This window comes from Jaculus jaculus, chromosome 21, assembly GCF_020740685.1.
Source record: "Jaculus jaculus isolate mJacJac1 chromosome 21, mJacJac1.mat.Y.cur, whole genome shotgun sequence".
Taxonomy (NCBI): domain Eukaryota; kingdom Metazoa; phylum Chordata; class Mammalia; order Rodentia; family Dipodidae; genus Jaculus; species Jaculus jaculus.
The window spans coordinates 14005397-14020792 of NC_059122.1; the positions used below are offsets into that span (position 1 = coordinate 14005397).

Sequence of the window (15396 nt, forward strand, 5' to 3'; positions counted from 1 at the left end):
AATGGGGGCACCAGGGCTTCCAACCTCTGCAAACGAACTCCAGACGCGTGCGCCCCCTTGTGCATCTGGCTAACGTGGGACCTGGGGAACCGAGCCTCGAACCGGGGTCCTTAGGCTTCATAGGCAAGCGCTTAACTGCTAAGCCATCTCTCCAGCCCATAACCAAGAGATTTTATGGTCACTTAGGAAGAGTGACTAAGTCTGTTATGGGAGGGATATGTCCAGAAGGGAGAATCAGGAATTTGCTGAATCAGAAAGGTGATATTGGGGAATGAGGTGACCATATTCTCCAGGTTAGAAGTTTCCAACTAGGGAAAATGTTCAACTAGGGGAAATGTTTCACCTTATAGGGACATTGGTTTTGTCAGGTGATACATTTATTTTTATTTGAGATAGAGAGAGGGAGAGAGAGAGAAAAAGAGAGAGAGAGAGGAAGAATGGGTGTGCCAGGGCCTCTAACCACTGCAAACAAACTCCAGACGTATGTGCTACCTTGTGCATCTGGCTTATGTTGGACCTAGAGAATCAAATCTGGTTCCTTAGGCTTCTTAGACAAGTACCTTAACTGCTAATTCATCTCTCCAGCCCTGATTTGTTTTTATTATGGCAATATATATATAACAAGTTACTATTCAGCTATTTTTTAAAGCAAGGCATACCAAGTGGGGAGTTGTTGATCAATGGGTAAGGAGTGTCAGATGTGAGGAATAGATCTTGGGATCTACTGCAGGCAAGGTCGCCATATTGAGTAGTGTGTGTTAAATAGATTAAAATAACCAAAAAAAAAAACCCACCAATTTCAATAGTCTTGCTTGGTGTGGTGGCACACACCTTTAATCCCAACACTTGGGAGGCAGAGGTAGGAAGATCACTGTGAGTTCAAGGGTACCCTGAGACTACATAGTGAATTCCAAGCCAGCCTGGGCTAGACCATCTCTATCTCAAAAAAACTAAAAAATATAAGAAGTCTTACCATGAAAGAGGAGAGGATATAGACTGATGGTTTAGTATGCATAAGCTAGAGAGGTAATGGACAGGAGCTAAATTTAATTATGTCACATTTTATAAATATATAAAAATCATGTTATACTCCATAAATTATGCAATTTTGATTACTCAATATTAGTAATATTAACAATGAATTCAAAAAAGAAAATTATAAGTAATATTCAGTGATAGTAGGCATATTTCTGACATAGAACTCACCACCTCTATCTTGTGCCAGACAGTTTTCATTACTTCCAAAGGGAACTGTGGTCTCATTAGCAATCACTTACTCTTCACTGTCCCTGCGCTTCAGACCCTGGCCACCTCTAATTCCTACGAGTATGCGCACTGCAACATTGTTCACAAAAGCCAAAATGGTCAAACAACCTGATGAAGTGTGTCCATATAATGAAATACATTTTGGCTACAGAAATGAAGTTTTAATATGTGTTATAATGTAGGTGAATACTAAACCATGATGTTTAGCAAAATAATTTAAACATAAAAGGCCACATATTATAGAATTATTTTACATGAACTGTCTATAACAGGCAAATTCATAGAAACAAAGAGTTAGCAGTCTTTTAATCTTTACCTTATCCAATTACTAGAAAAGATAATTGAAATATACTTAAGTGATTCATATAGAAATTATGAAATCTCATTAAATTTAGATTATTTATCAAACAAAAAGTACATACTTTTTTTTCACATACTGTATTGGTTTATGTTGCACCTTCAATGTTTGTACCTTCCAGAAACAACTGATTTATTTCTCATGACCTTTTAAGGGACGGAGAGAGCAATGGTGATACAAAGAAGTTTAAGATTCATAGTAGGAAGGGTAGGGATTTGAACCTGGGTTGACTATCTCTCACCTTCTGTCTGTGGTTGAGTTGCTTTAGAACACAAAGATAAGTGTGATGGGAGGAGGAACTATAGTGTCATCCCTGGCACTTAGAAGCATGCAGAATGTTGTGTCTGATTTCTCACATGGAGAACAACGAGGAAGAATTTGATTGATGTAGGTGAGGTTGGAGATGATCCTGTTTGAAGAATTTATGTAGGGATATCTTGTGGGATCTGAAGCTGTGCTACAAACAAACAAGCAAACAGGTAGACAGACAAAGAAACAATTTATCACAAGAAAATACAAGGACAGGGAAGCAATAGTTGGAAGCTCTGGCAAAGTGCTATTTTCATTGGGGGAGCCAAAATAGAAAAATATTGAAGCCTAAAGTCTGAAATCAGCTTAGCTATGGGTTAAAGTCTTAGATTGGCCAATTCTGTAGCTTTACCTTGAGAAATTTGCTTAGGATTTAGACACTCTAATATTTTCAATGAATATGACAACATTACTTAAAATGGAGGTGAAACAATGTAATATTCTCTAATTTGAAAGCACGAAGTAATAGGATATAGCGGTGGGAACTGGATTTATTCTGCCTACTATCTTATCTCAGGGTCTGCCTCCTGGGTGTGTTCAGATGGGGTAGAAGCTGGTAATCTTTCTTTGTCTAAGATTTGACCTCTCCCTCTATCCCTCACTCCAGGAACAGCCTCCATGCAGGGAGTCAATCACTCAAGAGTAACTGAGTTCATCCTCATCGGCTTCTCCACCTTTCCCCACCTTCAGCTGATGTTCTTCTTGCTGTTCCTGTTGATGTATCTCTTCACGCTGCTGGGCAACCTGCTCATCATGGCCACCATCTGGAGTGAGCGCAGCCTGCACACACCCATGTACCTCTTCCTCTGTGCCCTCTCCATCTCCGAGATCCTCTACACCTTTGCCATCATTCCCCGCATGCTGGCCGACCTGCTCTCCACCCACCGCTCCATCGCCTTCCTGGCCTGTGCCAATCAGATGTTCTTCTCTTTCACCTTTGGCTTCACCCACTCTTTCCTATTAACCATCATGGGCTATGACCGCTATGTGGCCATCTGTCACCCGCTGCGCTACAATGTGCTCATGAGCCCCCGGGGCTGTGCCTGCTTAGTGGCCTGGTCCTGGGCTGGTGGCTCAGTCATGGGTGTGGTGGTGACCACAGCCATTTTCAACCTTACCTTCTGTGGACCCAATGAGATCCATCATTTTGCCTGTCATGTGCCACCTCTGTTGAAGTTAGCCTGTGGGAAGGAAGTACTGGTGGTGGCCAAGGGTGTGGGTCTGGTGTGTATCATGGCCCTACTAGGCTGCTTCCTCCTCATCCTCCTCTCTTACGCCTTCATTGTGGCCACCATCTTGAAGATACCATCAGCCGAGGGCCGTCACAAAGCCTTCTCCACGTGCGCATCCCACCTCACGGTGGTGATTGTGCACTATGGCTTTGCATCGGTCATCTACCTCAAGCCCAAGGGTCCCAAGTCTCTGGAAGGAGACACCTTGATGGGCATCACCTACACAGTCCTCACACCCTTCCTGAGCCCCATCATCTTCAGCCTCAGGAACAAGGAGCTGAAAAACGCCATGAAGAAGGCCTGTCTCAGCAGACTCTACCCAGAAAAAATATAATGACCTGAAAGGAATTCCTAGAAATAACTGAATTAGTTTCCAAATCCTGTTAAAGATGATATTTTGTCACCATATATTGAGCTCTACTTTCTGACCCATTCAGGTTGGCAAAATCCTTTAGGCTTTTGTAAGAACAAAGGTTAATCAACATTGGGATTTGTTTGAGATGGAAATGTGTAAGACAACAATAGAGAAAATCATGCTCGACTATTTCTACCTGTTGTGGGACACTTTGTGTGTACTGCATGTGCATTGCTAACTAATATGTCTCAGGTAGACTAAGCATCACAATGTTGAACATGTCAGAATATTGGCTTATGTATTTATTATGAGAAATGTCATTACTTCTGCCTGCCAAACTCTAGACACCTACTATTCCCAACAACACAAACCCACAAAGCAATGAGAAAGTGGAAGACTTCCTTCTCTACTTCATTAAAAACTATTTACTTATTTGAGCTGGGTGTGATGGCACATGCCTTTAATCCCAGCACTTGGGAGGCAGAGGTTGGAGGATCACCATGAGTTTGAGGCCACCCTGAGACTACATAATGAATTCTGGATCATCCTGAGCTAGAGTGAGGCCCTACCTCGAAAAACCAAACCAAACCAAACCAAACTAAACCAAAACCAAAACTATTTATTTGAGAGATGCAAGAGAGAGAGAAAGAGGCAAAGAGGCAGACAGTGAGCATGGTCATGGGCGTGCCAGGGCTTTCTGCCACTGCAAATAACTTGCAGACCTTATGTGCTACTTAGTGCATCTGGCTTTACTTGACCACCAGGGTATAGAACCTGGCTTGTGAGGCTTTGAAAGCAAGTGCCTTTAACCAATGAGTCATCTCTGCAGCTCCCTACTGTACTTCTATCTGGAAAAATGCCCCAAATTTCAGCATTGCCAAGACATATACAATAGAAGTGAAGTCAATAATCAAATTCCCAGAAAAAATTGAGAAAACCTTGACACTTCAAATGTGAATCTTGAATGCTTAGGGACAGAGATGTTTCATGGCTGGTTTAAGTAAAAACTCCCACTGTGACATATTTCTTGTTGTTAAAGTGACAGCTTGTAGGCCTTTAGGGAACTCTGTTGTAGAAGGACAATGACTGTGAGCTCAGGATGAAAGTCCATCCCATGGTTCCACAGGTTTAATGCTTATCCATTTCTCCACAAAGAGAGAGTTAATGTTGATCCATTCTCTGGGAACCCGGAGAAGTCCCTTTGCAGAATGTGGGTTACATTTCCTACTTTTTCTCCTTTCTGCTTTCCGCTGATCAGGCACACTGTGTCATTACAGACTCCCAAGCATGAGCAAATGGAATCGTGTCTTCCCCATTTAGCACACTGAAACAGATGCTCTAAAGATGCACAACTTGTCAGAGTTCATAAAAACATCAGACCCCCGTTTCTAATGTTGTTTCTAGCTCCATACCCTCTGCATTCAATTTCCTGCAGTGGTTTTGTGGGGATTAATTACAAAGTGACTGACATTCCCCAAATCAAATAGTTCAACATCCTCAGAGTGCCCTGTGGCACAGGAAGGCAATCATGACCCACTTTGCAGGGGATCATGCATCCTTGGGACACTAATAAAGGATTTCAAGTCAGTAATTCCCTAAGAGTTTGAAATAAGGTCTATTAAGAGTTCCCGAGCATTTCCTATGCATTGAAGTAAGATGCTTCACTCTCCAGCAACAAAACCAGTCAGGGCAAGAATACATCAGATTCTTTCATCTTCTCTTTTATTTTTTTAAATTAAAAAGTGGTGTATTTCTGTGTATGTACTATGTATGCATGCATGTGCAGATGTGTGTGCCCCATGCACATATGTGTAGAGTCCAGAGGAATATGTTGGGTGTCCTGTTGATTTTCTGTCTTATTTCCCTGAGACTGAACTTGGAGCTTGTGGCATGTTTTAGCTAGTCTGGCTGACCTAGGAGCCCTGCCCTGTTTACATGCCTCTAAATGCTGGGGCTACAGACACGTGTGGCCATACCTGGCATTTTCAAAATAGAAACTTTTAACTGAAAATTTCTGTGGGTAAAGACAATAAACCACGATCATATACCCTTTCCACAATCCTCACTTCTCTCTCCCAGGTCCCCCTCCACGGAACCCCTTCCTCTTTCCAATTAGATTGTCTCCTATTTTTATGTCATTGTTTTTTTCTCTCCAATTATTCAGGTCTTGTGTAGGTAGTGCCAACTCCCGTGAGGTCATGAATATTAAGGCAACTTTGTGTGTGGAAGGTAGCATTGTAAGCAATTTCCCCCTTCCTGGGGCTGTTACATTCCTTCCACCACCTCTTCTTCAATGATCCTTGAATTTCAGAGGGTGTGATAGAGATATGTCAGTGCTCAATACTCCACTGTCTCTTCTCAGCACTATTGTGAGTTTTGAGACATCCCATTGGTCACCACCATCTGAAAAGAGAAGCTTCTCAAACCAAAAGTGAGAGAAATATTAATATATGGGCATAAACATAAGTGTTTAGAGTTTGGTGGGCATAATATATGCATTTAGCCAGACAACAGTAGTAGTTTCCTCCCTAGGGCTTATGACCTTCCCAGCCATAGGCTTTTGACTAGGATTTCAGTACCAGGCATGAATTTTGTCCTGTGGAGCAGGCCTCTAGTCCAATCAGAGAACAGTTGGTTTCCCTGGTAACAGACATTGCCACCCTTGCGCCAGCTGTCACATTTGACCTAGCTGACCAGCTGTAAGGCTTGCAGGGTCTTCTGATGGTTAAGACTGTTAGTGACCTCTTTCTCTCAAAAGGCTGTGTGCTGCATAGCTCTTTCTAGAGTTCTGATAGCTAGTCAACAGAGAGGAAGCTTCTAACTCACTTCTAGTTTGATTTCTCAGGTACCTGGAGACCAAACATGTGGAATCTTCAGCAATAGGGTCTTACCTATATTGTTTTTGGAGTATCAGAAACCTCCCTAGCCAGCAACTCATTGGAAGGTACCCCAATCCTGCATGCCTGTTTTTTTTTTTAAATGTGTGAGCTGAAGGTTGAACCTAGGTGCTCATGTTTGCTCATCAAGCACTCTTACCGAATCCCAAGATTCTTTTATCTTCTTAATTAAAAGTCCACTTGGGGGCTGGAGGGATGGCTTGGTGGTTAAGGTGTTTGTCTGTGAAGCCAAAGGACCCAGGCTCAATTCCCCAGGACCCATGTTAGCACAAGGTGGCACATGCATCTGGAGTTCGTTTGCAATGGCTGGAGGCCCTGGCGCGACCATTCTCTCTCTCTCCCTCTTTCTCTCTGTCAAATAAATTAAAATATTAAAAAAAGTCCACTTGGCCTTTGACCTCCCTGGCACCTAATGGGACAGACAACCTGGAAAGTGGTTGAGTAACCACTGAAAGTTGAGCAATGAATGTCATCAGCTAACTTGAGAATAGTTGGCCAAAAGCTTCATGTGATCAGGAGACTGCTCACCTCATACATCATCATGCCCAACACCAGTATGGTACCAGGAATCATTAGGATCAACTCATAGCAAATGTTTCTGTGGTGGGTTACTGTAAGCTCCACAATACTGGTTCAAGTCTTGCCTACGGATGAGATTTTTCCACCTGATTAGATCAATACATCACACATATATTTCACTTCTCCATACTATTTTTTTTTTTTTTGCTGTTGTTTATTTTGTTTTTCAAGGTAGGATCTCACTCTAGCACAGGCTGACCTGAAATTTACTGTGTAGTCTCAGGCTGACCTCGAACTCATGGTGATCCTCCTACCTCTGCCTCCCGAGTGCTGGGATTAAAGGTGTGTGCCACCATGCCCGGCAACTTCTCCATACTTTATGATAAGTCTACCTTGTAAGAATGTCTACCTTCTAAGACCATCTTAACAGTAAAGTGAGATGTTTGTGACTGGAATACACATACTCAATAAATAGCATTTAAAAATTCTTCACAACATCAGTTTTACTTGAGGAACTTGAAATCAGAGCAGTGTGAGACAGGTAACTGCCATTTGACAGTAGCATCCTTTAATGTGTTTCTTAACACTCAGTGAATATCAACAAGAAGCCTGTAGTCCTCCAGAGGGGGACATGAGGAGGAGTGCTACACTACTTGACAGTCACACTCAGCCCTTCTTCTCCGAGACTCCTTTCCCCTCCTCAGGAGCTACCTCCTCGCTATAACTTCAAGTCTCCAAGAATGGTCCCTAGGACTCAGCCTATGGCAACTTTTAATAGGAAATGACACTGGTGACACCTTGATAAAAAAATAATCTCAAAATTCGTATGGAATGGCAAGAGGCCTTGGACATACAAACATCCTTAGCAAAAGAAACACCTCTGGAGGTATCACCATACCTGATCTAAAGCTATAACACAAAGCCATAGTAATGAAAACAGCATGGTACTGGCATAAAAACTGATGCATAGACTAATGGAACAGAACTGAAAACCCAGCCCTTAGTTCACGTAACTACAGCTACTTGATCTTTGACAAAGAAGCAAACAATGTACACCGGAAAAGACAGTATCTTCAAGAAATAGCGCTGGACAAATTGGATAACCACAGGTAGTAAAATGAAAATAGACCCAATCATCTCACCATGTACACAATCAACTCTAAATGAATTAAAGACCTCAATATAAGACCTGAAACTCTTATATGACTGAAAGAAAAAAGTAGGGGGAATTTCCCATGATATAGGCATAGATAAAAACTCCTGAACAATATCCCAGTAGCCTAGGAAGTTAAACAATCACCCAAACAGTGGGATCTTATGAAGCTAAAAAACTTTTGTACAGACAACCATACTGCAAACAGAGCCACAGAATGGGAGAAAATCTTTGTTGGCTATACCACTGACAGAGGCCTACTGTCTAGAATTTACAAAGAACTTAAAAAACTGAGCAATAAAAACATTTGAGTTAAACTTCATGATTCAGCTTCCATAAGGTTGGCATTCAAGATAGGCAAAGATTTTGTGGTGGTGCAGATGCCTTTGAGTTACCCAAGCTCCTGTAAGCCACTCTTCGTCCTGTTCTGTAAGTAACCCCAATAAATTCATTGGTTCACCAAAACTGGTCTGTCGTCTAAGTCCTATCTTGGGAGAATAGACGTGTGTTTGCGTCTCCCCAGAGGAAAAGTTTCCCATGACACTAATGTCTTCTAGAAATACCTTTACAGACACACTCAGAAACAATGCTAATCAACTATCTGCACATTTTATGACCCAGCTAAACTGACACTTATAATTGACTATCACATGGACCAAGTTTTAAGGCTACCAGCTGAGGCAAGAATTTTATGGTTTGAAATATGTTAGGTCTTTCCTCATTCATGTGTCTCAGTTTCTCATCCAAAGGCAGTTATCCTGACTCATGGGATGCTTGGAAATTTCTTTAGTCAATTTTGATTGTTACAACTGAAAGTGAAGGACACCGGGACAGTATTGAATAGGTCAAAGCCAAGATTGTTGCTCAACATATTGTAGCACACAGAACGGCTCACACCCTGCACCAGCCCTAGATGTTATCGGGGCCAAGGATACGAACCCAGATCTGTTCACTCAACAAAATTTATTGATCTCCTACTGTGTGCCAGACAATTTCTTTTAGGCACTGATAGGGATAAGACATTGACAAGATTGCCAGTTTCAGTGTTTATATATACAAGGAACATACAAGGATTTAAAAAATAGCTGCAGTCAGCCATCCACACACATGGGTTCCACATCCTGAGAGTCAGCCAGTTGTAGATTGAACATATATTTTGGTGCATTTGTGGCATGTGTGCATGTGTGTGCACCAAGCACATGTATGTGGAGGTCAGAGGAAGATGTCAGGTGTCCTCCTCTATTGCCTTATTTCCCTGAGACAGAGTCTATCAGTGAACCAGAGCTCCCTATTTCCTGGTTAGATTGTCTGACATGTGAGCCCCAGCAATCTTTCTTGTCTTGTCTCCATGCCTCTCAGTGCTGGGCTTATAGACATGCATGTCCACACCTAGCTTTTAAAAAAATATCTTAATTAATTTGACAGAGAAAGAAGAAAGAGGGAGAGGAGAGAGAGAGAATGGGTATGCCAGGGCTTCCAGCCACTGTAAATGAACTCCATATGTGTGCACCTCCTTGTGCATCTGGCTAATGTAGGTCCTGGGGAATAGAACCCGGGTTCTTTGGCTTTGCAGGCAAGTGCCTTAACCACCAAGCCATCCCTCCAGTCCCACACCTAGCTTTTTTTGTGGGTGCCAGCATGGAACTTAAGGCATGCTTATCAATACTTTGTCACAATTTATCTTATCCTATACATAAATTATGACAAAGTATCTATGTAAATAATTGGGGTTGAAAGATTGGTTTTAATTGAAGAGATGACCAAGTTGGGGTGGGGGGTCAGTGAGGGATTTCCTGAAGAGGTGACATTTAGGTCAAATCTAAGTGTGTATAGAAATAGAGAGGAAAATGGAATTCCCTCTCTAGAGCAGATGAGTATCCTTGATATGAGGCCTGAGCAGGCTAGTGTCCTTGAGTTTCCACGTAAGTTGATGAAGCTGAGGATCTGGGAAGAGCTGAGGGGTGAGTTTGAATACAAAGCAAGGACTGATCTTGTGGCTCTGAGGGTCACACCAGAGATTTTGCCATACACTAAGAATAAAGGGGTTTTCTAGAGCAGCATGCTTTCAAAATTCCCTAGAAGGATGAGTGCTTCTGCTGCTGGGGAGAGACAGCCTGGGAGGCTGTGGTGGAAAGAATGAGAGTGCCCCTAGTGGGGACTGGAATTGCATCTGGCAGCAAGGGAACTGCCTCAACATGGAGGGAGACAGGACAGCACATGGAAGGTAGCATGTCGTCTGTCTCAAGCTGGCCTAACGTTCTAGTAATGAGTGTCACAAAATTTAGCTCCAATTAGCTCAGGACGAGGTTCTGAAAGTCTAGGGATCTCCCTGACAACAGTTTGTCTCTGTGCACTTTCTCTTTAATGGCCTCTCTAGGTTCTGTCCATGGGGAGACCAAAGGATGCACAGAGGGAACCATTAGAAGGAACTGCAAACAGGAAGGAATGCAGGGACGGTGGGTCTTCAAAACGCATAAACTGATTAATGGAGGGAGAGGACAGTGCTCTCTCCCCTTCTGTAACATATGGGTGTGCTCTCACCCCAAGACTCTGGCTGTGCTCAGTCACTTTGTGCATTTTTCTATATTTTCTGTCACCAGATAAATTAGTGATGGCGCCTATTTTTGGTCTTTGGAGAGAAAAGAAATTCAAGCATTTTTTCCCCTTTGAGGTGAGGTGAGGCAGGTGAAACACCCACCAAAATATTTATAATCAAGATAAAAAAGTGATATTTAAGGTAATGCTTTTCATTCAAAATTATTGTATTTATATTAAAATTGTATGTAATATAGGGCACAGTTTGATACATGTAAAATTAAAATTAATAAAAAATTCCATGGTGAACAATGCTATCCTGTCAGGACCCTTTGAAAGTCAGGTTCGTGTGTTGTATTAGAAATATCAGGGTAAGGGACTCACGGTACTTGTAGGGACCCTTTACTTTCCTTATAAAATATAAAGGTGTCTAGATGGCATCTCTCCCACTCACCCACCCCCAGAGTTGTCACAGATAAGGAATACTTCAATGGCCAGCACGGACATTTTAGGGTAAATAGTACAGTGCAAACATCCCTGATTTGAAAAACCAAAACTGAAAATGTTCCAATATCCAATTTTTTTTTTTACCACTACCATAATGCCACAGTATAAAGATCACACATCTGACTTTGTATAATGGTCAGAGCCAAAATGCAGGCACACTAAAAACATTGTGAGAGGCCGAAGAGATGACTCAGTGGGTACAGCCAATGCTTATTGTACAAGCATAGAGACTTGAGTTCAATTCCCCACCACCCATGTAAAAATGCCCAGTGTGGTGGCAAGCACTTGTAATCCCAGCACTGGCAGAGCCAGGCAGATCCCTTAGGCTTCCTGGCAATCTAGTCTAGCTGAATGTGCATGTGTGAGCTCTATGTTCAGCGAGAGACCCTGTCTCAAATATAAGGTAGAGGGAGACTAATGTGGACAGCCCACATCATCCTCTGCTCTAAACACATATGTGCACACACATGCATGAACATCTGCACACACAGATGAACATGCAAATACATGGAGAATACACACAATATTGCATGAATTTACTCGCTTGTGTGTAAAATTATTATGAAGCATCATGTTTACAGTCGGGCACTCTACTGGACCTATCACAATCTATTAGTGCATACATTCCAAGTCTGAAATAGACCTGAAATCTGAAGCACCTCTGGTAATTTAAACTTAATCTGTATTTAAACAGAATGCTCCTTCCCTATGTTATTTCTAAAACAGAAAGACATAAAAACATGATAACCCGTTTGGCTAAATTCATAAAACCCCAATTCTTGCACACTGGATGTGCAGCCCCATGCTAAGAGTATATCCTCTCATTTTAAACTAACTTTATTGGGGCCAGCTAGAACATCTCTCTCTCTCTCTCTCTCTCTCTCTCTCTCTCTCTCTCTCTCTCTCTCTTTCTTTGGTTTTTCGAGGTAGGTTCTCACTCTAGCTCAGGCTGAACTGGAATTCACTATGTAGTCTCAGGGTGGGCTCTAACTCATGGCAATCCTCCAGCCTCTGCCTCTTGAGTGCTGGCATTAAGGGTGTGCGCCACCACGCCCAACCTTGTCTCTTGTTTCTAACTCAAGTTTTTATCCATTTCTCCTACTCATAATCCATGAGAAATGTGCTCCTGATACTCAGTTTCAACTCAAATGCTAAATTCCATTCTGGCTTTGTAGCTTAAGGATTAAGCTAAGTGACTCAATCTCTTTACAGTTCAACTTCCTTATCTTCATGTAGGGAACTCATAGCCCTATCATTGTTGTAAAGTAAAAGAAATCATGTGGTTAACATGTGAGACCTGTCATGACTTATCAAAACCCCAGTAAGGCTGGCAGCAAAAGTCAGTGGTGGAGTGCTTGCCAGGTATGCACTAGACCTTAGGTTGCGCCTCAGTACTGAGTTAAAATGAAAAACAGAAAGGCACTACAGTTACTATAATTGGAGTCATAAAGTAATGAAAAGGTGGTATGGATGTGGAAAAATCAGAACCCACACAGCTGGAGGGAATAGAAAATGAGGTAGTTGCTTTGTAAGACATGGAAGTTCCTCCAGTGATTATACACAAAGGTACTCCGATCCATCAAATCCACACCCAAGTATATGCCAAAAGTCATGAAGACATTTCCATAAAAACTTTATAGCAGCACAATTTGTAACAGTCCAAAAGGTTGAGGCAATTCAAATGTCCATCACCTGATAAGTGGATTACTTGAATGTAGATGATCCACTCAATGGAACAGCATGCAACCAGGAACAAAAAAGAAGTCCTGCTGTGGAGTGAATGGTCCATGCTGTGGAGTGAATGAACCTTAGAGAAATGGTCCTGAGTGAGAGAACCCAGACACATTAGGATGTACATTGTATGATTCAATCCTGAAATGTTTAGAAGAGGCAAACCCATAGAAACAGACAATATATTCTTTGTGTCTCAACACAGCTTCACTATGTAGCATAGGTTGGCCTTAAGCTTTCAAAGCAGCTGAAACTGGCCTTGGCTTTGTCAGTATCTTGCCTAGGCCTCCTAAGTGCTGGAATTACAATTGTGCAATGCCACACCCAGCTAAGGATCAGAGTTTCTTCTGGATGAAATTATATGATTTAAAGTCGCTGAGGTGATGGTTATACAAACCTTTAAGTAGGTGAAGTTTATAGTATGTGAATTGACTTTGAGAGTGATGACCAGGGAAACTATTGACAAGGAAGGGAAGAATGAGGCAGGGAGAAGGAAAGAGAGAGCTAGAGAAGGAAAGACAGAGGGAGAAAGTAGTGAGAAGGATGAGAGAATTGCTCTCTACCACATTTCCACCATAAAATCAGCCTCTTCAGGAGTTGTGCAGAAGTAGCCTGCTGAGACAGGCCTTCCTTATGGCGTTTTTCAGCTCCTTGTTCCTGAGGCTGAAGATGATGGGGCTCAGGAAGGGTGTGAGGACTGTGTAGGTGATGCCCATCAAGGTGTCTCCTTCCAGAGACTTGGGACCCTTGGGCTTGAGGTAGATGACCGATGCAAAGCCATAGTGCACAATCACCACCGTGAGGTGGGATGCACACGTGGAGAAGGCTTTGTGACGGCCCTCGGCTGATGGTATCTTCAAGATGGTGGCCACAATGAAGGCGTAAGAGAGGAGGATGAGGAGGAAGCAGCCTAGTAGGGCCATGATACACACCAGACCCACACCCTTGGCCACCACCAGTACTTCCTTCCCACAAGCTAACTTCAACAGAGGTGGCACATGACAGAAAAAGTGGTGGATCTCATTGGGTCCACAGAAGGTAAGGTTGAAAATGGCTGTGGTCACCACCACACCCATGACTGAGCCACCAGCCCAGGACCAGGCCACTAAGCAGGCACAGCCCCGGGGGCTCATGAGCACATTGTAGCGCAGCGGGTGACAGATGGCCACATAGCGGTCATAGCCCATGATGGTTAATAGGAAAGAGTGGGTGAAGCCAAAGGTGAAAGAGAAGAACATCTGATTGGCACAGGCCAGGAAGGCGATGGAGCGGTGGGTGGAGAGCAGGTCGGCCAGAATGCGGGGAATGATGGCAAAGGTGTAGAGGATCTCGGAGATGGAGAGGGCACAGAGGAAGAGGTACATGGGCGTGTGCAGGCTGCGCTCACTCCAGATGGTGGCCATGATGAGCAGGTTGCCCAGCAGCGTGAAGAGATACATCAACAGGAACAGCAAGAAGAACATCAGCTGAAGGTGGGGAAAGGTGGAGAAGCCGATGAGGATGAACTCAGACACGATGGTGTAGTTGAGTGTCAGCATGGTGGCGGAGCTGGTGGGGAAGAAGGAAGAGCCAGTGTGGAGGAACACAGGGTTGTTTGGGAGTTCTTCCTAGAAGGACATCTGTGAGATTCCTATACCTGTCCAAAACATGGACAGCTCACCTGCAAAAACGTGATTATGCAATCATCCCTTGGGATTTAAAGAGGACTAGTTCTAGAAATTCCCATCGTAGACCAAAATCTGTGGCTGATCAAGTTCTCTATGTAAAATGGGTTAGTATTTGCATAGAATCGATGCACATCCTGCCCTAAACTTTAAATTATATCTAGATTAATTAAAATATCTGTCAGGGGGTGGAGAGATGGGTCAGTGGTTAAGGCACTTGCTTGCAAAGCCTGACTGCCTGAGTCTGATTGCCCTGTACCCATGGAAACAGAGATGCAGAAAGTGTTGAATGCATCTGGAGTTTGTTTGTAGTGGCAAGAGGCTCTGGAATAACAATTCTCTGTCTCTCCATCACTTTCTCTCTCCTAGTTAATAAATAAATAAAAATAAAAAGAGGACTGGAGAGATGGCTAAGCATTTAACGTGCTTGCCTGAAAAGCCTAACACCTGGGTTTGATTCTCCAGTACTCATGTACAGCCAGATGTACAAAGTGGCACATGTATCTGGAGTTCATTTGCAGTAGCTGAAGGCCCTGGTATGCCCATCCTCTCTTTCTCTCTTGTTGTCAGAATCTCTATGCTTGAAAACAAATAAATAGATATATTTTTGTAATATTATATTTAATTTATATTTATCAGCATGTACATGTAGTATCAGTAGAAGTTATATTATATTGTTTAAAGTATAACGCTAAGAACAAATTTGGTAAACATTCAGGATAGTTGCAGAACATCTTAGGCTTCACTATATTATTGACAGCCGTGGAACACATATATATAGGAAACAAGCTATAATAATTTGATAGATTCAAACAAATCACACATGCTGAGAGCATGATATTTGGTAAGAACTCAGTAAATAGTAACACT

The 15396-nt window shown here is 42.6% G+C and overlaps 2 protein-coding genes across 2 annotated transcripts; one reads left to right on the top strand and one right to left on the bottom strand.

The window, feature by feature from the left end:
- Positions 1–2551: 2551 nt before the first annotated feature.
- Positions 2552–3499, top strand: LOC101594463 (olfactory receptor 10H1). Its single transcript, XM_004672828.2, has one exon. It carries the CDS (start codon positions 2552–2554, stop codon positions 3497–3499), a length of 948 nt encoding a protein of 315 aa, XP_004672885.2.
- A 9953-nt stretch (positions 3500–13452) lies between these two features.
- LOC101596209 (olfactory receptor 10H5-like) lies at positions 13453–14400 on the bottom strand. Its single transcript, XM_004672831.2, has one exon. It carries the CDS (start codon positions 14398–14400, stop codon positions 13453–13455), a length of 948 nt encoding a protein of 315 aa, XP_004672888.2.
- Positions 14401–15396: the final 996 nt, after the last annotated feature.

Bases quoted from the DNA above. Each gene is read 5' to 3' on its own strand.
- LOC101596209 (XM_004672831.2), bottom strand. From the start codon at position 14,400: ATGCTGACACTCAACTACACCATCGTGTCTGAGTTCATCCTCATCGGC.
- LOC101594463 (XM_004672828.2), top strand. From the start codon at position 2,552: ATGCAGGGAGTCAATCACTCAAGAGTAACTGAGTTCATCCTCATCGGC.